Below are 26,393 nucleotides of genomic sequence, written 5' to 3'. Positions count from 1 at the left end.
CCAACAAGATCTCATTTATATCAGATTCAGCCCTCATAACAAAATGAGTTTGACATCCCTGTTCTAGACCTTACTGGGAATGTGTTTGCTCTGCCTATGAAGTACATTCATATTGGGAAGGGCAACCTCCAAGGAATACCAGAGGTGTGATGCAGAGGCAGGCAATGGCAAACCATCTCTGAAAGGTCTCTTGACTTAAAAAAAACAAGTCTAGCTCACCACCTAGTGGTGTATAATGCTAAAAGAGCGAGAACTTCTGGTTGCCAGACTGTCTTAGGATCTCCTGCCTATACTATACATATTGCCATACGATAATAATCCCTCCTCCAGCACAGTAGACCCTGGTTCAGAACCTATTTGTGCATGCTCACTAGAAGCTATGTGATGCCACTTTACAGCAAGGAATCTTGTTTACATTCTTTTCAGCCTTTCCTTCATTATGAGTTCCCCTACTGGCCTTCAGCAATGTCACTATGACACGTGCTTCCAAGATCTGATAAGATTGGGCTGTTTAGGTCACGACAGAGGGATTAGAAATTTTATTGGGTAGATACTGCCCTTTGGCCTCACTGGGCTCAACTTCTTGGTCTGAGAATATGCTTCTGGTAAAATGTTGAGTTGTTATGTAACATTTCAGGGACAACCAAAGCACTCTTTTAGTGCTTGTTTGGAAGAACATGAGGCTAGAAATTCTAATGCAAGTTTATGGCCTTGTCTGTAGTTCAGGGGTGGCCAGAATATGCATCATACTGCACTGGTTGGCCACAAGCCAACTTCTGTTAAACCATATTCTGGGATTCTTGTAAAGAATGATGGACTAAGTGAAACTTTGGTGTAATCCATCAAAGTGTATACTCAAGATCACTTGGAAACGATTTGTTCTGTTTCTCTGGTGAGAGATTTTGATTATGCTCTCTTACCTGATAAAATTAAAATACAGCAATGAACCACTGGGAATCTAGTAAAACAAACATGTAGCCCACAAGACAGGAGTCAGTTCACCTGTGTTCTAGTAGAAAGTCTGGCTCGCCTTTAGATTGGCAGCTTCATTCTAGGGAATTGTCAGATGTAGGAAGCAGTATAGATACCACTTTTGTGTAGGACGTTGCAGCCACATCACGTATACACACTGTGACAATCTGAAAAGTCGTGAAGTTTCATACGTGTCAGTGAACATGTGTGGTATATGTAGTGATAGAAGAAAAGGAGGAGAGGATTTTATCTGTTTCTGTTCAACTGAGTGCTAAAATGGCAGCAAACTGTTAACCTGGATTCATATTGGACTTTGCAATTCCACAGATATATCATCAATCTGTTCAGCCAGCACATCTCAGAAATTTGGTGGGTGTTCTGGTTCAAATACAAATTCTAGAATTAGACCTAGCATTCTTGGGAAAGCAATAGGTAAAAAAAAGCATAAACATTTTTGTTTCAAACTTTATTTGTGCACTTTCCCAGGATTACAAACAGGAGATTGGCACACTTGAGTGAGTGATTTTATGGTTCAGATACAAGTGCTGATAGGATTGGGAATGGGAAAGAAAACCATGAAAGGTAGAGTAGGCACTAGACAAATAGAAATAAATGGAAATAGGGGAACATGGAAGCAAGTTTTGTGGGAAAAGACAAAATATTCAGATAGTTTCAAGGTCTAATGCTTAATTTCAGTTTTGCAAATTTAGTTTGCATAACAGAACTTTGGTTTCATAATCTTCCTGGCCGATTGCAATACGCATCTATACTTGCAAGTTTATGGGATTGGTCTGAGAAAAAGATTTAGGGATTATGGATGTGAGGGTTTTTTTTTTGGGGGGGACACTGTGTTTTTTTAAGAATCACCTGTCCTTAGAATAATACTTATAATTAAAATTGCTGTGCAAACAAGCATATATATATTCAGAAGTTCTAAGTTTCTGCAAAGAAATAATAGCAAACCTACAATCAGAAATGAGGCATAGTGGTTAAATTGTGTCAGAGTAACTGGAAGACCCAGGTTCAAATCCCCTCTTGTGCCATGGAAGCATCTTGGTTGATCTTGGGCCAGTCACATTACTTTCAGTCTAACCTACCTTGCAGTTGTGAGGATAAAATGGAGGAGAGGTGAGTGACATAAGTCACTTTGAGTCTCCACTGGGGAGAAAGGTGGGGTCTAAATGAATTAAATAAAATTGCAGGATAAAATTGCCTGTCAGTTTAGACAATATTAAGCTAGATGGATCGGTGATATGACTTTATATGAGTCAGTTTCATGTACTAAAATTAGAACTGGCAGTCTACTTCCCTTTTATTGTCAGTGTGGGATTTAGTACTCTTGATTTCTTACAGTCTTAGCCTGAAATAATAAACACAGTTATTTGGACCTAAGTTCTCTCGCATAGATAGGACTTGTCTCCAAGTAATTAAATCCTGAATCTATTGCCATTTAAAAAAACCCCAGTCCGTTGGATGAAAACCCTTGGTGCTATTAAATGTGGCAACTGAATAGTTATCCCGCAATTGCCCATATAAATTATCATTAAAACAATATCTTCCAGCACGACTTTGAGTTGAATGATATTGTCTGCCAATTCTGTTTCTGAATTTATACGAAGAGATGTTCTTGGAACTCTAATAATGAAGGTTCAGTTTCATGGTGTTTCTCACATATACGCTGTTTAAAGAGGGAAGAATCCATCAAGTATATATGACAACAGTTATATACAGATTATATGAATATTGGTAAGTAAGTCATCCTGTATTCAATGGGGCTGACTCTTAAATGTGCTCAGAAATGCAACCTTAACTGCATTTTTTGTGCAGTGCAACGTGAGAAGAATATTTTCAAAGCCAGTGTGGTGTACATAAGAACATAAGAGAAGCCATGTTGGATCAGGCCAACGGCCCATCCAGTCCAACACTCTGTGTCACATAAGAACATAAGAGAAGCCATGTTGGATCAGGCCAACAGCCCATCCAGTCCAACACTCTGTGTCACATAAGAACGTAAGAGAAGCCATGTTGGATCAGGCCAACAGCCCATCCAGTCCAACACTCTGTGTCACATAAGAACGTAAGAGAAGCCATGTTGGATCAGGCCAACAGCCCATCCAGTCCAACACTCTGTGTCACATAAGAACGTAAGAGAAGCCATGTTGGATCAGGCCAACAGCCCATCCAGTCCAACACTCTGTGTCACATAAGAACGTAAGAGAAGCCATGTTGGATCAGGCCAACAGCCCATCCAGTCCAACACTCTGTGTCACATAAGAACATAAGAGAAGCCATGTTGGATCAGGCCAACAGCCCATCCAGTCCAACACTCTGTGTCACATAAGAACATAAGAGAAGCCATGTTGGATCAGGCCAACAGCCCATCCAGTCCAACACTCTGTGTCACATAAGAACATAAGAGAAGCCATGTTGGATCAGGCCAACAGCCCATCCAGTCCAACACTCTGTGTCACATAAGAACATAAGAGAAGCCATGTTGGATCAGGCCAACGGCCCATCCAGTCCAACACTCTGTGTCACACAGTGGCAAAATTTTTTTATATAAACACACACACTGTGGCTAATAGCCACTGATGGACCTGTGCTCCATATTTTTATCTAAACCCTCTTGAAGGTGACTATACTTGTGGCCGCCACCACCTCCTGTGGCAGTGAATTCCACATGTTAATCACCCTTTGGGTGAAGAAGTACTTCCTTTTATCCGTTTTAACCTGTCTGCTCAGCAATTTCATCGAATGCCCACGAGTTCTTGTATTGTGAGTAAGGGAGAAAAGTACTTCTTTCTCTACTTTCTCCATCCCATGCATTATCTTGTAAACCTCTACCATGTCACCCCGCAGTCGACGTTTCTCCAAGCTAAAGAGTCCCAAGCGTTTCAACCTTTCTTCATAGGGAAAGTGCTCCAGCCCTTTAATCATTCTAGTTGCCCTTCTCTGGACTTTCTCCAATGCTATAATATCCTTTTTGAGGTGCGGCGACCAGAACTGCACACAGTACTCCAAATGAGACCGCACCATCGATTTATACAGGGGCATTATGATACTGGCTGATTTGTTTTCAATTCCCTTCCTAATAATTCCCAGCATGGCGTTGGCCTTTTTTATTGCAAACGCACACTGTCTTGACATTTTCAGTGAGTTATCTACCACGACCCCAAGATCTCTCCTGGTTAAGTGTAGCAGCCTCTAATCTGGAGAACCGGGTCTGATTATCCTCTCCTCCACATGAGGCCTGCTGCGTGATCTTGGGCCAGTCACAATTCTCTCAGAACTCTCTCAACCCCACCTACCTCACAAGGTGCCTGTTGTGGGGAGAGCAAGGGAATGTAATTGTAAGCCACTTTGAAAGTCCTCAGGGTAGAGAAAAGCAGGGTATAAAAAACAATTCTTCCTTTCAGGATTGTTAAATGCTCATCTTTGGCAACTTGCCTAATTTCCCCAAGTTTATGCTCTTCCATACAATTAGAAGTAGCAAGGTGGAAAAAAGTATTGGGCTGAATTCACACATGCCGTTTAAACCATTTTTCAGTCTTTCTGCTACAATGTTGGAAAGCATAGGAGAAAAAACAAAAATTCCTAATTCTTGACCTGGAAAAATAAAGCACATTTATTAATCTGCTTTTATTGAGTTCTGAATTAGTTGGTGGCCAAGCAGAAAGGTTGATCTACAACTGCCTTTCAACTTGTAGCTTACTGTGCACATGCAATTTGAATCTTGGATATTTCTTTGCAATCTGCCCTTTAAAAAAAAAAAAGGCTACTACAAAAAAAGGCTCCATTGGGTGATGTAATGCCAGTGTGAGAAAAGTGCCAGAAAACTGCTTGATAAGGCCAGAGTTTAGAAGTTCAATTGTTATGATAGTTGCTGATCTTTGTTTGTCCTAATGTAAAAATGTGGCAAAATTAAAATGAGGAACATTGGCATACATCATTTCCACACCATTTATTCAGCAACAGTGCATTATTGGTCAGCTTCATCACTCTTGACAGAGCTGCTTGTGAACTCTGAATCTATGATGGGTAATAATAATACAGTGGCTAGAACATCAGGAAAATAGTATTTAAAATTCAGCTAGGCTTGACTGGAATGCACAACAGTAAACAGAAGCGGAATTGTGAAGTTAGCCATGGTACTTTTTACAATATCTCAACGGTTATATTTCAAATGTGGAAACATAGAGGTGTAAGCCATGTAAGACGATGTTCACTGGAAAACATTCTCTCCAAATCATTTGACAAATGAACAAAATACACCTGCACCCACAGGACCTAGTTTTTATATGGTTTGATCATGTCATTATGCTTGCCTCTTGTACAGTGAAAGTGCGCTCATAGAAATTACAGAAGTTCCTCCCCCCTATGGTTGCCAGCCTCCTGATGGGGCCTGGAAATCTCCCGGAATTGGATCTGATCTCCAGGCAACATAAATCAGTTCCCCTGCAAAAAAATTGGAGGATAGGCTCTGTTGTTTTCCACCCTGCCAAACCCAGCCCTCCTTAGGCCGCACCCCCAAATCTCCAAGAATTTCCCAGCAGAGTTGGCAGCGCTATCACCAACACATGAGAAGTGTTTTCTTGACCCTTTCTATACGCTCTACTGGGAAATTTAATATTCTAGTTTAAAAAAAAATGGAAAGTTCTCTCAAAGCCAGCCATGCTTACAGGAGAGCCAGTTTAGTGTAGTGGTTAAGTGCGGACTCTTATCTGGGTGAACCGAGTTTGATTCCCCACTCCTCCACTTGCACCTGCTGGAATGGCCTTGGGTCAGCCATAGCTCTGGCAGAGGTTGTCCTTGAAAGGTCAGCTGCTGTGAGAGCCCTCTCCAGCCCCACCCACCTCACAGGGTGTCTGTTGTGGGGGAGGAAGGTAAAGGAGATTGTGAGCCGCTCTGAGACTCTTCGGAGTGGAGGGCGGGATAAAATCCAATATCTTCATCTACCTCACAGGGTGTCTGTTGTGGCGGAGGAAGGTAAAGGAGATTGTAGGCTGCTCTGAGCCTCTATCCTTGAAAGGGCAGCTGCTGTGAGAGCCCTCTCCAGCCCCACCCACCTCACAGGGTGTCTGTTGTGGGGGAGGAAGGTAAAGGAGATTGTGAGCCGCTCTGAGACTCTTCGGAGTGGAGGGTGGGATATAAATCCAATATCTTCATCTACCTCACAGGGTGTCTGTTGTGGGGGAGGAAGGTAAAGGAGATTGTGAGCCGCTCTGACACTCTTCGGAGTGGAGGGTGGGATATAAATCCAACATTTTCATCTACCTCACAGGGTGTCTGTTGTGGGGGAGGAAGGTAAAGGAGATTGTGAGCCGCTCTGAGACTCTTCGGAGTGGAGGGCGGGATAAAATCCAATATCTTCATCTACCTCACAGGGTGTCTGTTGTGGGGGAGGAAGGTAAAGGAGATTGTAGGCTGCTCTGAGCCTCTATCCTTGAAAGGGCAGCTGCTGTGAGAGCCCTCTCCAGCCCCACCCACCTCACAGGGTGTCTGTTGTGGGGGAGGAAGGTAAAGGAGATTGTGAGCCACTCTGAGACTCTTCGGAGTGGAGGGCGGGATATAAATCCAATATCTTCATCTACCTCACAGGGTGTCTGTTGTGGGGGAGGAAGGGAAAGGAGATTGCGAGCCGCTCTGAGACTCTTCGGAGTGGAGGGCGGGATATAAATCCAACATTTTCATCTACCTCACAGGGTGTCTGTTGTGGGGGGGGAAGGTAAAGGAGATTGTGAGCCCCTCTGAGACTCTTCGGAGTGGAGGGCGGGATAAAATCCAATATCTTCATCTACCTCACAGGGTGTCTGTTGTGGGGGAGGAAGGTAAAGGAGATTGTAGGCTGCTCTGAGCCTCTATCCTTGAAAGGGCAGCTGCTGTGAGAGCCCTCTCCAGCCCCACCCACCTCACAGGGTGTCTGTTGTGGGGGAGGAAGGTAAAAGAGATTGTGAGCCGCTCTGAGACTCTTCGGAGTGGAGGGCAGGATATAAATCCAATATCTTCATCTACCTCACAGGGTGTCTGTTGTGGGGGAGGAAGGGAAAGGAGATTGCGAGCCGCTCTGAGACTCTTTGGAATGGAGGGCGGGATATAAATCCAACATTTTCATCTACCTCACAGGGTGTCTGTTGTGGGGGAGGAAGGTAAAGGAGATTGTGAGTCGCTCTGAGACTCTTCGGCGTGGAGGGCGGGATATAAATCCAGTATCATCATCTTCTTCTTACTGCAAATGTAAAAATATCTGCGTTTTAAATTGACCCTCTTGTCTATGTACTGTGGAGAGGGAGATGAAAACTGGAAGCCTGACAAAACAAATGCAATGGAAGTGCCACTTTTAAACCTCATATATTTTAGCCTTCACAAACACGTGGAGGCACCTTTCTTCTTTAGCCTGCTTATCTATGCACTGCTAAACTTTAATTCCCCTCAACGAAATCCTGCAATCTGTGGAGAGGCCCCCCCCCCTCCCGCCCACCTCATCTGCCATGTTTAAAGATGGCCGCGTAAGCGGGATCAACCAACATGTCACTACTTCTTGCATCTCCCCGACCTAAACCAACATGTCCGCTCAAGGAGAAAAGCGGGAGGAGGGGGGAGGAGGAGGAGGAACGGCTGCCCAAAGCCAAAATGGAGAGCGCAACAACGGCGACTAATTTGCCCTTATGCAAACGAGCCTCCGGCTCTCCTTGCGAGGAAGAGGCGGCCTAGCGGATGAGGGGGCGTGGCCGATGCCAGGGGAGGGAGGCGTGGCTTCCCAGAACCGGAAGTGCCGCGCTGCTTCTCTCCAGCTGGTTGTCATTTCGATCGGAGGCTCGGTCTTGTGGAGACGGCGGCTGAGGCGGCCGGGCCGAAGCGGTGAACAACGCAACGCCTCGCGACTTAATAGGAGCCTCCCACCCCCTCCTCCCGCCCGAGAAACGTTTGTTTTACATGAGGGGCAAAGAACGACGCCGGGAGGAGCCGAGGAGGAGGAGAAGAAGCAGCAGCAGCAGCAACCACCTCGGCGCTTCGGCAGGACTCCTGGGAGCCGCCGCCACCATCTCCTGTGAATTCCTTTTTCTCCTCAGGAGCCAGGCTCGACACGGCCCCTCCCTGCTCCGTGGCCCCCGAGCGACCCTCTTGACCCTCCTCCCTTGAGAAAACCGGCTCCCATGGGGGAGAGAGGAGCCCGGCTCCCCGCCAGCACCGTCCCCTCCCCGACGGAGACCGTTCCCCTCCTGAGGTAAAGTCCTTCCTATCTTTGCGTCTTGTCAGTGAAGGCGAAATCCTTCCCCTGTCCTGTGCCCTCCCCTCCCGAAGAGAGCACCCCCCCCCCCAGCTTCCCCCTTCGAAGAGATCCATCTGAAGGAAGCTCCCCCCCCCCATTTTTCTCCCTATAAGGAGCTCTCCCCCCCCCAAAAAAAATAAATTATTTTTACTGGTGGCTTTTTAAAAAGCCTAACCCCCGCTCCCCAAATATCCTGCTCTCTCCCTCCCTCCCCAACCCCCCCCCCCCCTTGACTGCTGATTTTCTGAGGTGAATTTTTTCCTCCGCAGGCAGCCAGGATTCATCTGAAGGACACGCAAATATCGGATCATAATAGGAGGCGAGCTTGGGAAAAGCAGCAACGCAGCAAACAGGAACCCACCCAGCCAGCAGCAGCAAGAATCCACCCTCCTCCTGCACAACTCAATCCGTACACATACACACAACACGCACTGAATGCCGATGTCTAGAGATTAAAAAAAAAAGAGAGAGAGAGAGAGAGAGAAAATCTTCACCCTCCCCTTTCCTTTATCTAGAAAGGACTTGTCAGAAAGACATCCGCATAGAACATATTATATGTGTAATATAGTACAAGGCAAAGGCAGCAGCACAGGTTGGGGGAAAAGGCTTCCGGTACAACTCATTCCCTATTTGAAATCCTGAGGTAAAATCTTTCCATTCTCAGCAGCAAAGACTGTTAGAATAGAACACAGATATATATTAGAATATATAGAATTTATTAAATTATTCCAGATTTAAATATATTTTTGGAGCTGTGAAGGAGTGTCATGATATCTTTTTTCCCATTAACCCTTACATGGACAGGTTGAGGCTGTTGATAAGGCAAAAAAAAAAACAGAATAGTTAACAAAAAAGGAAACGCTTAATTTTGTTCCCAAGAGCTTTCTTTCATCCCTGTTTCATCCTCACGCGTTTCATTTTAGGAAAAGGAAACCTCTTATTTTGTTAACCAAAGATTTACTTTCTGTTCCTTCTGGCTAAAGGAAGGAAGCAAATGTAAATTGACCCATGTCAATATTTTAAGTGATCTCACTTGTAAGAAACCAGGAATAGCATCCAAATCAGATATTTGTGGGTAGGAAAAAAGAAAAGGAGTAGAAGATCTGTAAACAGAGATATTTTCTAAGGAAGGAAGAAACATTTTGTAAGGTTTGTTTTTTTTTCTTTCCAGGCGGAATTCAAATCCTAAATATAATAAATGGGGGATTACGGGTTTGGAGTGTTAGTGCAAAACAACACTGGGAGTAAGTCAGCTTTTCCAGTCAGATTTCACCCTCATCTGCAACCTCCGCACCATCATCAAAATGCAACTCCTAGCCCTGCTGCTTTTATAAATAACACAGCTGCCAATGGCAGTAGTGCTGGGTCAGCTTGGCTCTTTCCTGCTCCAGCTGCCCATAACATTCAGGATGAGATTCTGGGGTCAGAAAAATCTAAAACTCAGCAACAGGAAAAGCAAGACTCCCTAGAAAAACAGCAGCTTTCCCCTAGTCAAAGCCAGGAAGCAGGCATGTTGCCTGAATCTGAAAAGGCTAAATCTGAAGAAAACCAGGGGGATAACTCTTCGGAGAATGGCAGTGGAAAAGAGAAAATAAGAATAGAGTCACCAGTGTTAACAGGATTTGATTATCAAGAAGCTACAGGGCTAGGTACTTCAAGCCAGCCCCTGACATCTACTGCATCTTCTCTGACCGGTTTCAGTAACTGGTCAGCAGCTATAGCTCCTTCTTCTTCAACGATAATCAACGAAGATGCAAGTTTCTTCCACCAGGGAGGGGTACCTCCTGCTTCAGCTAATAACGGTGCTTTGCTGTTTCAGAATTTTCCACACCATGTCAGTCCTGGCTTTGGTGGTAGCTTTTCCCCTCAGATTGGACCCCTCTCTCAACACCACCCTCATCACCCCCATTTTCAGCATCATCACAATCAGCATCAACAGCAGAGGAGGTCTCCTGCAAGCCCTCATCCACCTCCATTTACACATAGAAATGCTGCTTTTAATCAACTGCCTCATCTTGCTAATAATCTTAACAAACCACCTTCACCATGGAGCAGCTACCAAAGCCCATCACCTACACCATCTTCTTCATGGAGTCCCGGTGGTGGTGGTGGATATGGTGGGTGGGGAGGGTCCCAAGGCCGAGACCACCGCAGGGGACTGAATGGAGGAATAACACCCCTGAACTCCATCTCACCCCTAAAGAAGAATTTTCCAAGTAATCATATCCAGTTGCAGAAGTATGCACGGCCCAGTTCTGCTTTTGCTCCAAAATCTTGGATGGAAGACAGTTTGAACCGAACTGACAATATCTTTCCTTTTCAGGTGAGATTACTCTACTAATCCTAGATTGAAAATATAAGTGAATATGTTAAAGATTGCATTAATTACACGGATGTGTCTTTTAATAGTGTTTCCATTATTAGAACTTCATAGGTGAGGGCTTAGCTTAATTTTGAAACACCTATTAACATGTAGCTGATTTTTATAATATTCCCAGCTTCATGATTGTTCTTATGTGAATCATGGATGCTCTCTACAGTGTTTGTAGGAGGAAAGCTCTGTAGTCAAGTTGCACTCTTGCTGTCGAATTAATCCACCTGATCAATAAAACAGCTGCAATAAAGATTAGTGCAACTGTATGAGAATAATACATGCCCTAAAAGATTGAATATTTTAGATGTTTTTGTATAGTAAACATTTTGCATGCAGTTAGCAATTATTGGATGCTAAAACTAGTGCAGTAATACATATTTATGGCTCAATATTACAGATTTGCTCTTTGATATAATTGGTATTAATCAGTATAATTTTCTATTTGACATTATTTTTCTCATTACTGAGCATTGAGCTGATGTCCTCTTGCAAGGGCAATGGATTTTGGTGGCAGATTATAATCATTACTAAAAATAGATGCCGACTAACTTCAGATGTTGGCCTGTTCTGGTTTAATCTAGCCTTATGCTTTCTGGAAATAGGCTGTTCACTTCAATTATACTGGAATTTTTCTTCCATTTTGTAAATATTAATTGTGATTAAAAATGCAAGCCAGGTGATAAAATGAAAATATGTCTTAATAGCAGTGTTTGTATTTGTCAGATGTGGTCAAGTTTAGTAGATTTAGTTGTTTATAGACAGGAACTCGAAACTCAAAGATTCATGGGTGGAGCGTGTAAAAAGGGAAGATTGCAAAATGATAGTTGTATTTCTAGTCATGATATAAGATGAAACATGGTGACCTAGTTTTGCTGTAATTTGGAATGGGAAAAACTGGTGGATCAGAGGAAACTGAGAGTTGTCTTAAAACACTGTCTTAAAGATCTAAATGTGCTTTATAATCTAGTTATATGGCACAGAGAACTGACATTTCTTGTACTATTTGGCATGCATGGCCTATGCAGCTCTCTTGTCAATAGCAGTTTCATTAGTGAGGTGTTTTAAGTTCATGCTGCATAGCCAGAAGCCTTGAAATAGTCTAGAAGTCATATGAAAGGTTTATGTAGAATTCCAAATTTAAGTAGTAAAACCCTTTAGTATGAGAAATCAGCTGGAGTCCTTTCTGAACCTCACTGCAGCAATTAATTAGTTAATTTTGTACTATAGTTAATGTGGCAGAGTGAGTGTGTCCTTGCATCCTATGATTAAGACATCAAACCTATGGATGTCAGCCGTGAATATTTTTTCTTGGAATACAGAAACTTAAGAATTAAACAAAAATGGCAACAGTTTCTCGTTTGCAGTATTAGATACTGTGTTCCTGATCTTGATGCAGTGCAAAACAAAAGTGAAGTATATTAATAACTAAATAGCTTCCATTTATCTTTTGTGATGAACAAGAAAAGTGCAGGGCATCGAAATAAGTGGTTCACATTGCCAGTGGAGGAAAAAAACAATGACCTGATGAATTTTAAAATGATCTTTGGCATCTTGCCTTTTGCAGTGTGAAATGCATTATTTCTTCATACAGCAGGGATTATTGCTTCACAGATACCTAAAAGCGATAGTTTTTACCTGGATTTTATCTCACTGGTCAAGCAAGCATGCAATGTCTATATAATTCAAAGCAAAATATGTGTGTGAAACTTCATAAAATGAACAATCCTAGAGACAGCAATTCTGTTCTTCTAGAATCTTTCTGGTTCCATATTTAGTATCATTTCACAAGCTGTCTTGGCAGCTATAACAACAGAATGGCTCACATACAGGGACTTGCTCCTGATTAACCTCCTCATCTGACCAATCTTCTATTTTAATACATCTGTATACACGTAGCTTTTTGATAAGTATCCATCCCGTAATAAGTGTCCATCTCCGCAGCCTTCTCTAAAAGGGAATACTGTAATGTTCATATTAATGTTGCATGATCCTGCTTTAGAAGAAGTGGTCCACCTGAAAAGAGTGGAATATGCAAGTGAATATTCCTGAGGGATTGCATTTTGTGGCCAGTGATGCTGCACTAATGACAAAGCACTGTATAATGTTTAAGCAAATACTTAGCAAGAATTGACTTTTCTTTGTCATAGTATGGTCTATAAGTTTAGAGGCTGTAGTTAAAAGAAGACGGTAATTGATGACCCTGTTTCTGGGTAAATGTCCAGGGGCTAGAGCATTAGACTTGGAGATATAGATCCATATCAGTGAATGATCCTGTGAAAGGGCCTAGGGATGCACTGCTGTATCATACAAAGGAAATAATGAGGATTGCTTGCCTAAAAGGTTGCATGAGGATAAACTAGATTTTACTTGTCCTGAGCTTTAGCCTAGGCACAGCAGTCCATGGGATCAGGTGCTAGACTACTGATACCGAGATGGCAACATTTATATCCAATAACAGGACCCAGTCCTACCCGTAGCAGCAACGATTGGTATTACTGCATCACTATTTTCCTGTGGAGGGGTGCTGCAGTGCTGCATGAAAGCTTTTGTACTCTGCTGGTACACAGGAGACAGGATTTCCACCAGCTCTTTGAACAGGACTTGCTGGACCCTGTGGAGTTTGGTCTGTTAGCACAATGTTTCACACTGGTGAAGATGTTTGAGAGCATCTGTGCTGGGAGTTCATGCTGGAATGCAGTGTGCTGTGGTCACGGTTGTACAAAGCAGTGCTTGGAAGTGCTGCAACTAAAGAACGTCTGTAGGTTCAGATGAGAAAAAAAAATACTGTAAAATAGTTATACAAGTTACTATTCATTTGTGTTACTCCCTTTTTAAAGGCGTGAAAGACAGTGTGAATTTTCTCCCTATAGTTTCCCTAGCAGAAATATAATATGCTGTAATCTGTATTGTACTAGTGGTTCTTTAAGCCCCCCTTTTGTCTTAAAGAGGTCAGAATGCAGATGCTGAAGGGAGAAGAGAGCTGCAACTGGAGCCTGCATAGCCTTTATTATGACTCACAATCCAATCTAAAAAGCAGAAAGGAACTATGGAAGCTGAGTGTATGGTTTCATCTCTCTTTTTTGCCTTAAAGGGACAGTGGTCCTTAAAGTTTCAGGAAGCCATTAGTATATCTGACAGAGCACTCATGGCATTTTTGCCTTGGCAGTTGATATGGGAGGTGATGTTGTCAGGCATCACTTTAAAAACTAGGGCCAAGTCTTTGGATAGCACAGAATGGAATAGCGGGAGCCCATATCTGTTTCTTAGCTTCTTGTAAAAGCAGATTTTACTATAGGAGCATGTGTGATTTGCTTGTAGATCTCCATATATTAATACATTTACTGAATGCTTGAAAGTGCTCTATAAATACTAAGATATTCTGCATTCTTTCTTTCATGATATCTGCATTTTTAAATGATTGAGGAGGGAAAGTTGGGATTTTTGTAGTAATTGGAGTTGTGTGCGCAGGTTTTTTTTTAAATTCTTATTTCTGCTGCATCACTGTTGGAGAGTAGGAACATGATAGGATGGTGATAGGAACTGGGATTTACTAAAGCACTGCCTTACTGATGGTGAAGACTTGCTTCCTGCTATGCACTTCCTTGTATAAGCAGAATACTTTATCTATTATGTAACAAAGGAGGTTAAGGCTGAGATAGGAAAACAGTCCTTAAACCTGAGCTATAAATCTAGCGGTCTTCTGTTTGTTACAGCAGTTTGTCTAAATGTGAGTTAACCATGATGGAATCCATTAATTAAAAGATGTATCTGTTAAATACATGTCAGCCTTTTGCTGTTAAAATATTAAGTAAATACTGAAACCAGTGTGTGGGGGAGTTCTGTGGGAGATTACTGTCACTTAAATCAGTAGAACCGTTTGCACGTAAGTGACTTCTCAGTAGTGACCAAAGCGTTCACTGTGTCATCAGTGAGGCCTAGATTAAGATTTCCTCCTTTACCTCGAAGAAATTTACTGACAGGGTTTTAATTATTTTGCTGTATTAAATAATTGAATTTTAATTAGGTAGTTTCAGTGTCTTTTGAAATTTATTTATTTGTCCTAAATCTTTTGCGTAAGGCCATACATTAAAAATTACAAAAAGGTGCCCTGACCTGGATAGCCTAGGCAAGTCCAGTCTCATCAGATCTCGGAAGCTAAGTAGAGTTGACTCTGGCAAGTGCTTGAATGGGAGACCTCCTTGGAATACTAAGAATCAGGAGGACAGAGCCAGGCTTTATTCAGCCACCTCCCTGAATATTCTCTGGGCCCCCTGGTAGAGGTAAGCCACCAGAGGTCACATGACCTCCAGGTGCATGTGTACAATACATACAGACAACACAAAATACAAAAATACATAAAAAAGTACAAAAAGGTAGTCTTTTTTTGTATTACAGATGATTAAAATAGTCAGCAGAAGGTTGCTGAATGAGATTTATTTTGAACTAGGATAAAATCCTGTTTTGCCAACTGTTGGAAGGAAATTGTACTTGGAAAATAGATTGTATTCTGTATATGCCACTTTATTCCTGCTGAGGATTCATCTACTTTTGAAACTAATGTGCTATGTAGTTTGGATTATGAGTTATGGGGATAATTTTGTTTTAAAAGTTTGGATGTCAAATTGTGATCTTTTTGCCTTGGATCATATTTCTGCCTTTAGGGTTTTAAGTTTTCATAATTTTATTTTTATTTTAAACATTTCTGTATCACCTTTCCACTCAAATAGGATCCGCAAGGTGGTAAACATCAGAATATTAAACCATTTCAACATTTAAAATAAAGTATATATAAAATAATGTGATTAAAAACATATGAGCAGACACAACACCAAAACTTAGGGAGAAAGACCACCGGGGATATACCAAACATAATGAAAAATTCTTCAACTGCTTCTGGAAGTCCTCTTCAAGAATGGTACATTTGAGACTGGACAGTAGTTATTCATCTTGCTTGGGTCCACAGTATTTTACCTTTATTTGAGGTCTTTTAATTCAACCATATATTAATTTTATAGTTGAGAAGGAAATGATGCTGATGGTTGAGCAGCATGGAACTGTGGTGACTGCATAGAGGCGCATAGAGGACTGCATAGAGAGTGTGATATAATTTAATATTGGTGGAGTAGTCATATTTGTCTTTAAGTGCAGGGTTTTTTTGTTTTTTAAAATAAAAAGTTGTACACCTGAGTACATGTTCTTAGTTTCAAGTAATGACTTCATGGGTATGCAACTGAAATTCCCATCAATTGACATCAAACATATACTTGTGGTGGTATAAACATCATTTTGTTCTTCAAGAATTAGACAGTATAAAGCCCTGACAAGGGAGCTGCAATTTTTAACCCCCCTTTTCATTCTTGAAACCTCTGTTAAACACTTTATGGTCATTCCTATAGAGTTATAGAAAAAACTTGGAATATAAAGGCTTGAATCCTAATGAACATTTTCTCTGACTAAAGGATTTACATTTGTAGAATGCGGCTTCTACTCCCACTGCAGCCCCAAATGCCTCCCATCATGCTGCTTTGGGGAGGACAGGGGACCTCCCCCCCCCCAAAAAAAAAGCATGAAGGACCACTCAGAGGTCTGATGTGTCAAGTAGCAATTCTTTGCAGGATCCAACCCAAAGTTTGCACAAATATACTATTCTGAGAGTTGATGAAATTTCTGTAAAGATGTACATATTTTCCCTGAGGTACGTGTTAAAATTCTTATAATTCTGCAAGTTTTCAGCATGACAGAGATTGACTAAGGGGATGTGGGTGGCAGGTGCCTATCCCCTGGCAGCTCTTATCACAAGCCCCATTAATTCTCGCAGTAGTTACACAACTTCCTTTTCAATGTATGCAGTTTTACTGATAAGAACATAAGAGAAGCCATGTTGGATCAGGCCAGTGGCCCATCCAGTCCAACACTCTGTGTCACACAGTGGCCAAATATATATATACACACACGCATATATATATATATACACACTGTGGCTAATAGCCACTGATGGACCTCTGCTCCATATTTTTATCTAACCCCCTCTTGAAGCTGGCTATGCTTGTAGCAGCCACCACCTCCTGTGGCAGTGAATTCCACGTGTTAATCACCCTTTGGGTGAAGAAGTACTTCCTTTTATCCATTTTAACCCGACTGCTCAGCAATTTCATCGAATGTCCACAAGTTCTTGTATTGTGAGAAAGGGAGAAAAGTACTTCTTTCTCTACTTTCTTCATCCCATGCATAATCTTGTAAACCTCTATCATGTCACCCCGCAGTCGACGTTTCTCCAAGCTAAAGAGCCTCAAGAGTTTCAACCTTTCTTCATAGGGAAAGTGTTCCAACCCTTTAATCATTCTAGTTGCCCTTTTCTGGACTTTTTCCAATGCTATACTATCCTTTTTGAGGTGTGGTGACCAGAATTGTACACAGTATTACAAATGAGACCGCACCATCGATTTATACAGGGGCATTATGATAAGGCCATTGATAAATGCATGTATATTAATATTACATGACACTCAAGAAAAGCGACAGTGCTATCACAAGAAATAGCTGATATCTGATCTCTTGATGTATATGTACATGACTCAGATTGGGATTGTGGGCACGTGCCAGGTTCATACTTCAGGAGAAGAACATGCAGCCACCGCTCAAAATGGCACATATGCCATATATGTCCAATGAGTTTATAAAGGAAGCAAACCATTTTACCTCAGAATAGTATAAACTGGATAGTTTGGTTGTAGGCAGAATCCCTGAGTTTAAGCAGTAGCGGTGTTATTAGGAATTAATTCAAAGATAAAGGAAAAGGGGATTTTAATCATAATCATAAATTTTAATCATAATCATAAATACTATTTCCACAATTGGTAGGTCTGGAAAAAAATCTTAGTTCCAGGATTATCTAGTCAGAAGTGTTTGTTGCCTAGCTTTGGCAATAAAGATTCTTTAAACAATAGTGATGGTTCCAGAACTCTAAAGCTCATACTTGGGTATGTAAATATTAAGTAACATGTGATACAGTGTATAAAATATAGTGGTTGAACATATACCTTATCCTATAAACAATGCTTCAGTTTATTTGCTTGCATCATCAGTAAACTTGGTGACTGTTGCTTTAATCTTCAAAGAATTCTCTCTGTAAAAGGCTGGCCACAGCCTTTGCTACAAGCAAGTTCGTCACACCCAAAAAAGGTGCTTTTGATTCTACAGTGCTTAGTTTGTATGCTGCCAATTTGTGGTGAGATTGCTTCACCTTGGTAAATAGGATGCAGAAACTTTAAACTGTAACCATTCTGGTGATTCAGATGCAAACTGTAATGTATGTATCTTGTTTCTGTCTCTCTGTTGCCTAAATGGGAAATAGGTTTCACCACAGGAGGTTACATGCAATGCTCCCTTTAAACTGTGGAGTCTTGTGAGCAAAAATTCTACTTCATGAGCTACTGACATTAAAGTTGTGAGCTATTGCATAAATTAGTTTGCTCTGGGGCCATTTTTCCTGAGCTAAGACAAAAATGTGTGAGCCAGAGGCTAAAAACCTGTGAGCTAGCTCACACTAACTCAGCTTAGAAGGAACACTGGTTACATGTAAGGTAGAGATAGATATTAGTAATAACTTTATGATTTTCCTTTTAATACTAAGGTGGAGTCTTGAACAATTGTAAAATCCAGTGCTCTTTCTTTTTATTGTATTATCACAGGGCATGGGAAAAATGAAAGCATGTGCAATTTGTATTTTGACCCTTACATATTTTACAGTTTAAGTCAAACTGCTTTATTTATATAACTTAGCACACAAAATAATTCTTTTTGGCATATTTACAGAGTTACAACCTAAGCCAATTGACTTAAGTGGACTAAAAAGTATATATATTTAGGCTTGCTCTGTTTTCTACAAATAGGATTGCAAATATGCTACCCAATGTACCCGGTCAAGATCTGTGTGCTAAGGTAGCATAGGATGCAAGAGTTTCAGACTCTCTCTGTTGCATCCCATGCTACTACAGAACATCTGTCTTAATTTTTGCTACCTGAAACAGGAAAAAAATGAAACTAGAAATCAGTTTTTGTAGTAAACAAAGAAATGTGATCAGAAACACCCTCACATCACGACTACTACTGTATTTTGATATTGTTAAACTTTATAAGATTAAAAAAACTCTTTAGTAATGTGTTTTCAAACAAATTAAAGCATTTTAATTGCTGCTGCAGTTATTCACATTTAAACAATAAGCATATTCTCAAATATGCCGTATGTTTACAGTGTACATAGGAATTATCTAATGCTGTAATTGTCTGACATAAAATGTTCATGCGTCTCATTTTGACCATTGTCTTAAACATCATTTCACTCATTTCGAAATAGGAAAATTTCCACAGAAGGCTTTTTTCAGTACTCCCAGCATTTCCATAAAAAAAATTGAAATAAATCCTTGGAGAGGCAAAAAACACCCCCTTCCCCGTTTCACGCATTTTTTTCTGCATCCCCCATCCTTTACAATGGAGCCTTCTAGTGTAAATATTTTTATACTTGTGGAATAATGCAGATGAGAGGATCAGAATTGTCAGAGTTTGCAGTGGGCAAGCATTCTTCCTTATTCTGCTTTTCTTCTAGGTATGGGGTTATTGCTGCAAGTGTTAATATTGTTCCAAATCTGGGTTTACAGCTTTCAGAACCTAAGGTGTACAATATTATTATTACCTTTTTTTCTAGAACATTCAGGAGTGTCAGAAAACATTCTCTATGCAGTGAATCTCAAGATACAGGCAGATGAAAAGAATCCCTTCAGGTTCCTCATCCTTCCTCCCTTTTCTAAGGAACCTTTGTGCAATTTAAACAGACTTCAGCTGATTTGTCTGTTTTTTTTTTTTAAATGTAGCTATTTTTAACATTAAAAATTAACTTTTTGCTGGATTGGTATTGTGGATTAAAAAATTAATGCAAATTGGAGTCAGAATGAGTTGTTCAGTCAAAGAGTTAAAAATATCTGAATGCAGATATTTGATTATATGTTTTGAATTTTTCTTTAAAAACGGAATTATCATACAATATAGATTTCTAACAATATCATCCTGCTGTCTAATAAATAGCTACTTGCTACAACATGTATTTCTGTCAGCATTTCATTTTACAAAATCATTTTAAAATGGAAGAGGTTTAATTATTTTCTGTAAGGCTTCATCTGTAAGGCTTCATGTGTTGTGACTAAGTACACAAAGCAGCAGGGTCATATTGGTGTGTCTCAGAGCAGCTGCAATTTCCTTATCTGTCAACAGCCTTGTATTCTTAAATGGGAGAATGCATTTATTTCATAATGCATCTTTATTGGCCAGGCTCTTATTAGCACAATTACTTGCTTGTTCCTTTGTAGAATTTCCAATTCAGTATCCTTTGAACCATCTGTTAAAGCAAGGTATGCTATAGCAAACTGTGGAAGATCCAAGAACATACGCTTTAAACCAGTAGCCTGCATTCAGTACCTATTTTATTATGCTGATACAGTCATCGGCTTCAGTTCAGTCATATGTTTTGTAACCAGGGACATTTAAGAATAACTTGGTGATCCTCATGGGACGTTGGAGTGTGTGGATACTACAGTACAAAATGAATATACTGTCTGTCAGCAATGAAAAGAACACTCCCCCCCCCCAAACCCTGTTCACATGTATTTTAAATGGAAGAGTACCCCAAAACACACATTCTTGATGCTTTGTGTGGAGATGCAAATACAGCACAAGTGCAGTATCAGGGTACAAGCAGCCTTGTGAAAGGCACCCCTTGTGCTTGAGATACCTGGTTCATCTTTAGTCCATGGGATGCGTATTAACTTTTCTGTGAAAAGGGATAAGATTGAGTATATGAGGCTACATTATGCTTCGTATGGAGATGCAAATACAGCACAAGTGCAGTATCAGGGTACAAACAACTTTGTGAAAAGCACCCCTTGCACTTGAGATAAAGCACCCCTTGCGTGTGACCCCATTAGTTTGTACCGTAAATGGCAGCAGTTCTGTGTGACTTTGGGCAGGGGTGTCTCCCAGCCACTAGAATGAACTAGGTGCCTTGAGCCATGAAGAAAGGCTTTAATAACTAAAATAAATACTTTATCAATGTGGCTGACTGAACAAAGTATTCTCCATATGAGTTACCTATTGCTCTGACCCCTTCCACCACAAAATAATTCTTTATAGGGAGAGTCTGTTTTGTAGTTTCTACATTAATGGTATGCAATAAGAAGTAGAAATGATTGTGACTTGCTCACCTGCTTTTTTCCATCTTTGTGTTTGTGCCAAACTACCCCAAAGTTAATTTTTATGAGAAAATTTTAACAAAAATAAGGTGAACAGGTGCAATCTTACTTAGAAGAACTCTTTGTAGGATTGCGCTGACAGTTTCTCAAAATGGAAATTGTTGTTCCATTGTGTATCTTTGTCCTTTGAATAATCTTTGTATATTGTGCTTTCTAAAGTGGATTGTTTTTAAAAAGTTAAAAAACTGAACACAATACTGTGGTGAGGTCTTACCAGAGCAGAGCAAAGTGGTACCATCGCATCACGTGATCTGGACACTATACTTCTGTTGATACTGCCCAAAATTGCATTTGCCTTTTTAGCCACCACATCACACTGTTGACTCATGTTCAGTGTATGATTCACTAAGACCCCTAGATCCTTCAAGTCAGTTGGCTTGGCATCAGGGGGTGTGGGCTACTATGCAAATGAGTTCCTGCTGCACTTTTTCTACAAAAAAAGCCCTCTGTGTATGGTTGGCACAATACGTTTAGTTGTGTTCCCTCTTGCACTTGGCCGGTTATTTATATGCAATTTGGTATATATTAGCAACTTTACTTTCTCCACCTGGTGAGATCATGTGAATAAAAGGTGGGTGTATAAAGTAGATTGATAGTTTATTAATTTAAAGTAAGAGCATTTGACAGGCCTTACTTTGCCTGCTATTCTTTCCCATGTGTGGAAGATAACATGAATGGAAGTAGTACTTCCTATTCTCTTAAAATACAGACATAATGGGAGGAGTGTGCATGTATGTACACAGAATGACCTGCAGAAATTTCAGATTAACTTTATTTCCTCCTTGAATAAAAGAAAAAAGTAGCATAGCGATTTGGTGTGAAAGCTTTCAAAAGAGAGAACAAACAACATGCATATATACCAGTAACATGTTGTTATGCCCAATTCCTTAAGTTCTTTTTTTAAGTTTGGGGGTTTAAAGAACAGTTTGAGGGCTTGTGAGCTTTTGTGCACTTTAGAATATGCTAGTATCCCTGTGGATCAGGACCATAGCACTGTATTTCTGGTACTATTCAACAGAAAGAAGCTTTGAGTCTGGCTTGCTGAGAGCTTCAGGTGCTCCACTGGAAGAACATAGTGGTTGCCAGCTGTATTCTGCTGGAATTGTCTGTGTATACCTTCCTGGAAAGGGCTGGTTTGCTATATAGGCATTGTTTCTCCAGTCACAATTAGTAATTCTTTTCCTGTCATTTGCAGAGAACAGTAAAAGCTTTTTCAAGGTCAGATAATAATATTGATATTTATGTTGCTGCTTTATTAAGTGCTCAAAGTAGCACTTTTAGATAGGGCAGTTACACCTCGCCCCACTACAGCTCTGAGGCTGACAGATAAGGTGCTTCCAGTGAGTTTGTGACTGGTCTGAGACTTGAACAAGGGACTTTTCAACGGATGGCTCATGCTTTGACCATCATGCTTGATTTGCAAAGTATGAGAAAAAAAGTTTGTGTTCATGGGGGGGGGGGGTTTTGCAAAGGCTAAGGGGTTTTTGCCATTTGTTTATTTAAAGAAGATTTTAGAAGTGTACTAATACTAAAATAGAGACACACACTTGAAACCTTTTGTGTAACATATGTCAGAGAAAGATCCAGGTGGGCAGCCATGTTGTCTGAAGCAGTAGAACAAGGTAGGAGGCAAGTAGCACCTTGAGAGCCAGTTTGGTGTAGTGGTTAAGTGTGTGGACTCTTACCTTGGAGAATTGGATTTGATTCCCCACTCCTCCACTTGCAGCTGCTGGAATGGCCTTGTGTCCGCCATAGCTCTGGCAGAGGTTGTCCTTGAAAGGGCAGCTGCTGTGAGAGCCCTCTCAGCCCCACCTACCTCACAGGGTGTCTGTTGTGGGGGAGGAAGATAAAGGAGATTGTGAGCTGCTCTGAGACTCTGAAATTTGGAGTGGAGGGCAGCATATAAATCCAATATCTTCTTAAAGACCAGCAAAGTTTTATTCCAAATGCAAGACTTGTAGCAAGAGCAATTAACTGGCAACTTTTATTATCTTTTATTCGTTTCCCATGCAAATGCTATCCAGACCAAATGGTCTTTCTGTTTGTTTATTACACTATTTTGCCATTGGATCCTAACTTTGTATCACTTTACATTCTTAACCACTACCCACCAGCTATATGTAAGTTCTGCTCACGGTACTGCATTCCCTCTGTTCAAATTCGTCTACTCAAATTCGTGTTTGTTACATCAATAACACTGTCCAGCCATATCATCTTTTGCCATCCCCTTCTTCTCTTGCCTTCTGTCTTTCCTAGTATAAGGCAAGAGAAGGGGACGGCAAAACATGAGATGACTGGACAGTGGGATGACAAGCCCCCAATTTTTGCTGCTTTTGATGGAGTGCATGAATAGAGAGCAAGGGTGCAACTTCTGTTTTTCTTGACATGTATGCCAAGAGGAACAGCAGAACAGTGAGGTGAGATAACTAGCAGTGTAAAGAATTTTTCCAGAGTTCAGACCCTCTACCTGCTCCTTACTACAGTGGTTTTCTTAGGCTGTTTCTGTTTTGTGGCTCTTTTGCTGTGCTGCCTGGTGTTAACTCTGTTGATGACACAACTGGGGCTCCCTCTCTTTCTGTTATTTGACTTCCTGTCTTGTGCTTGCAGCTCATTGCATCAGTGCGACTGCTTGGTGTTTAAAGGTACAGGTCTTGATTCTAGAAATGCTGAAGATCACTGCAGTGTTACGGGCCTGCTGGTTGAAACTGTCAGAAATAGTTAAATATTTGAGGCAAGGACTTCTGCCAGTGAAGTTCATTATAGTAACTGTTCTGTGAGAAGTTGCTGTGTTCAAAAACTTGTGAGGATTAGGAGTTAATGGTCATATGTAGTGAGTTGTTGGAAGCCTGGAGTTTAATGGGGAGTAACTTATATGGGATTCTAAGGTACACAAGTGGTAATGGTTTTTGGAACACATGTAAGAACGTAAGAGAAGCCATGTTGGATCAGGCCAATGGCCCATCCAGTCCAACACTCTGTGTCACACAGTGGCCAATATGTGTGTGCACACTACACACACACACACACACATATATATACACACACATACTGTGGCTAATAGCCACTGATGGACCTCTGCTCTATATTTTTATCCAGTCCCCTCTTAAAGCTGGCTATGCTTGTAGCCGCCACCATCTCCTGTGGCAGTGAATTCCACATGTTAATCACCCCTTGGGTGAAGAAGTACTTCCTTTTATCCGTTTTAACCTGACTCCTCAGCAATTTCATTGAATGCCCACGAGCTCTTGTATTGTGAGAAAGGGAGAAAAGGACTTCTTTCTCTACTTTCTTCATCCCATGCATAATCTTGTAAACCTCTATCATGTCACCCTGCAGTCGACGTTTCTCCAAGTTAAAGAGCCCCAAGCGTTTAAATCTTTCTTCATAGGTAAAGTGTTCCAAACCTTTAATCATTCTAGTTGCCCTTTTCCGGACTTTTCCCAATGCTATAATATCCTTTTTGAGGTGCGGTGAGCAGAATTTTACACAGTATTCCAAATGAGACCGCACCATCTATTTATACAGGGGCATTGTGATACTGGCTGATTTGTTTTCAATTCCCTTCCTAATATTTCCCAGCATGGCATTGGCCTTTTTTATTGCAATTGCACACTTTCTCAACATTTTCAGTGAGTTATCTACCACGACCCCAAGATATCTCTCTTGGTCAGTCTCTGCCAGTTCACAACCCATCAACTTGTATTTGTAGCTGGGATTGTTGGCCCCAATGTGCATTACTTTGAACTTGGCCACATTGAACCTCATGTGTGCTAGAATTGTAGAATTATGTCTGTTTATTGGACATGTTGGTGCATTCTGTCCTGTAAGGTCAAGGCAGGGAGCAATGTAATAAAAAGTAAAAGAGACGATGGTATAAATTGAAAAGCAGATATGTTTGTAGAACTAATTGAAAGGTCATAAAATACTGTCTACTTTGCATCTTTCTTCCTCTCCCCCCCCCCCCCCAATGTACTGCGATTAAGTGGATGTTCTGTAAATGGGAAATTGTTATTAATGTTCACATGAAGTTATATTCCAGTACTTGAACTTTCAAGGTAGAAATAGCATTATGGTATATTTTACAACTTTCCTGCCCCCCCTCCCAAATTGGTATAGTGGTTGATTTGGTATTTGAAAATGTTGAATAGCATCATTATCATGTATATCAGACAGGGCCGGATTAAGACATGCTGAAACCCTAAATGATGTCAAGTTTAAGAGTTGCTTTATTATAGTACTTTAAAAAAAAATAGAGGCCTTGAATACTTTGAAGTACAAAACTGTAGCTTGCTTAGCTTGTTCAGAAATCCAGCTCTGGTACCAAAGAACATTTTGATATTGGAATGTTCAAGAGTTATAGAACCACAAACAAGTGGAATGATGAATGAGCTATCTGAATCAAAGACCTAACTTAGCAAAGTCCCAATTCTTTTCCAACCATCTTGACAATTTTACAACAATAGCAACAAGCGTTTATTGGCATAAAAACAATTTTGTCCATTGAAAGTTAATCCAATTAATTTGGACCAAATGCTAAATCTGAATGTTTGCAATATGGAAAGTGCACAGGAAAAGTGAAGTCAGTTATTGTGCAGCATATATGTGCCATTATTTTGTCTTAGTTTATGGATGGAATGTCCAAGAGTTTGTTGTTTTTAATGACCTAAATCTAAAAACCAACACCAGAGGTGACATTAAGCACAAAATTTCACCAAACATAGGAGTAGTGGATAAGGAAACAAGTAATGGAATCAGAAGAATAGTTTCTGCCTAAAGAGTAGGTGAAAGCTGATTCCAGTTAATACCCCAGAATGTATTCCTTATCACTCTTAGTAAATCATGTATCACTGCAATCCATAGAATTTTCTTCACTATAAATACACGTTAGATCACATTGTATATTTGCTTCTCTTCCAGATTCACATTTCATTCTGGAAAGCTACATTTGTTACTTCAGAGCATATAGCTTTTGCATTGTGTTTAATGATTTTTTCCTTGTTTAAAACAATTTATTATACTGTAATATATTGTCATAACACTTATCACTTGTTATTAAAATTAATACATTTTCTCCCCCCTCCTTCCTTTTAGTGACCCCCAGCAGTGTATTTTAATTAAATTGCTAAAAAAAAGGTAATCAGTTTGTCTATTAAAGAATCTTCATTAAAAAAAAACATAAAGAAAAAAGGAAAGAAAAAACCATAGGTTATAATTATAATCCATCTTCATAGTAGTCCTTTAGTCATTATCAAAAGAACGCAAAAAAAATTTATTCCAATAGTCTCACTTTTTTACTATAATCCATTTAACGTTCCTTTAGAACTTAATCATTGTCAAAAATCACCAAATAACCTTTAACATTCCATTGCTTTTCAACATGTTTTTGAAATTTTCCCCATTCATTTTTAAACTTCTCTAAATCATGTTCTTTTAAGATTCTTGTAAGCTTGTCCATTTCACTCCAATGCATAACTTT

General features: G+C 40.5%; 1 protein-coding gene across 3 annotated transcripts in view; it reads left to right on the top strand.

Annotated features, from left to right (window-relative positions):
* Positions 1-7,683: 7,683 nt before the first annotated feature.
* CPEB4 (cytoplasmic polyadenylation element binding protein 4) overlaps positions 7,684-26,393 on the top strand; it is a 94,401-nt gene continuing 75,691 nt past the window's right edge. For 2 of the 3 annotated variants that reach the window (XM_060240569.1, XM_060240568.1), the window contains exons 1-2: positions 7,761-8,197; positions 8,512-10,565. In XM_060240569.1, the coding sequence (XP_060096552.1) occupies positions 9,441-10,565 (1,125 nt within the window). In that variant the 5' untranslated portion in view covers positions 7,761-8,197; positions 8,512-9,440. Of the gene's footprint in view, positions 8,198-8,511; positions 10,566-26,393 lie in introns of all 3 variants that reach the window. The other variant, XM_060240567.1, reaches the window with a different exon arrangement.

Source organism: Heteronotia binoei, chromosome 5 (assembly GCF_032191835.1).
Source record: "Heteronotia binoei isolate CCM8104 ecotype False Entrance Well chromosome 5, APGP_CSIRO_Hbin_v1, whole genome shotgun sequence".
NCBI classification, from domain to species: Eukaryota; Metazoa; Chordata; class Lepidosauria; order Squamata; family Gekkonidae; genus Heteronotia; species Heteronotia binoei.
The sequence above is the reverse complement of the archived record's forward strand: the minus strand, read 5'-3'. Positions and strand labels throughout refer to the sequence as shown.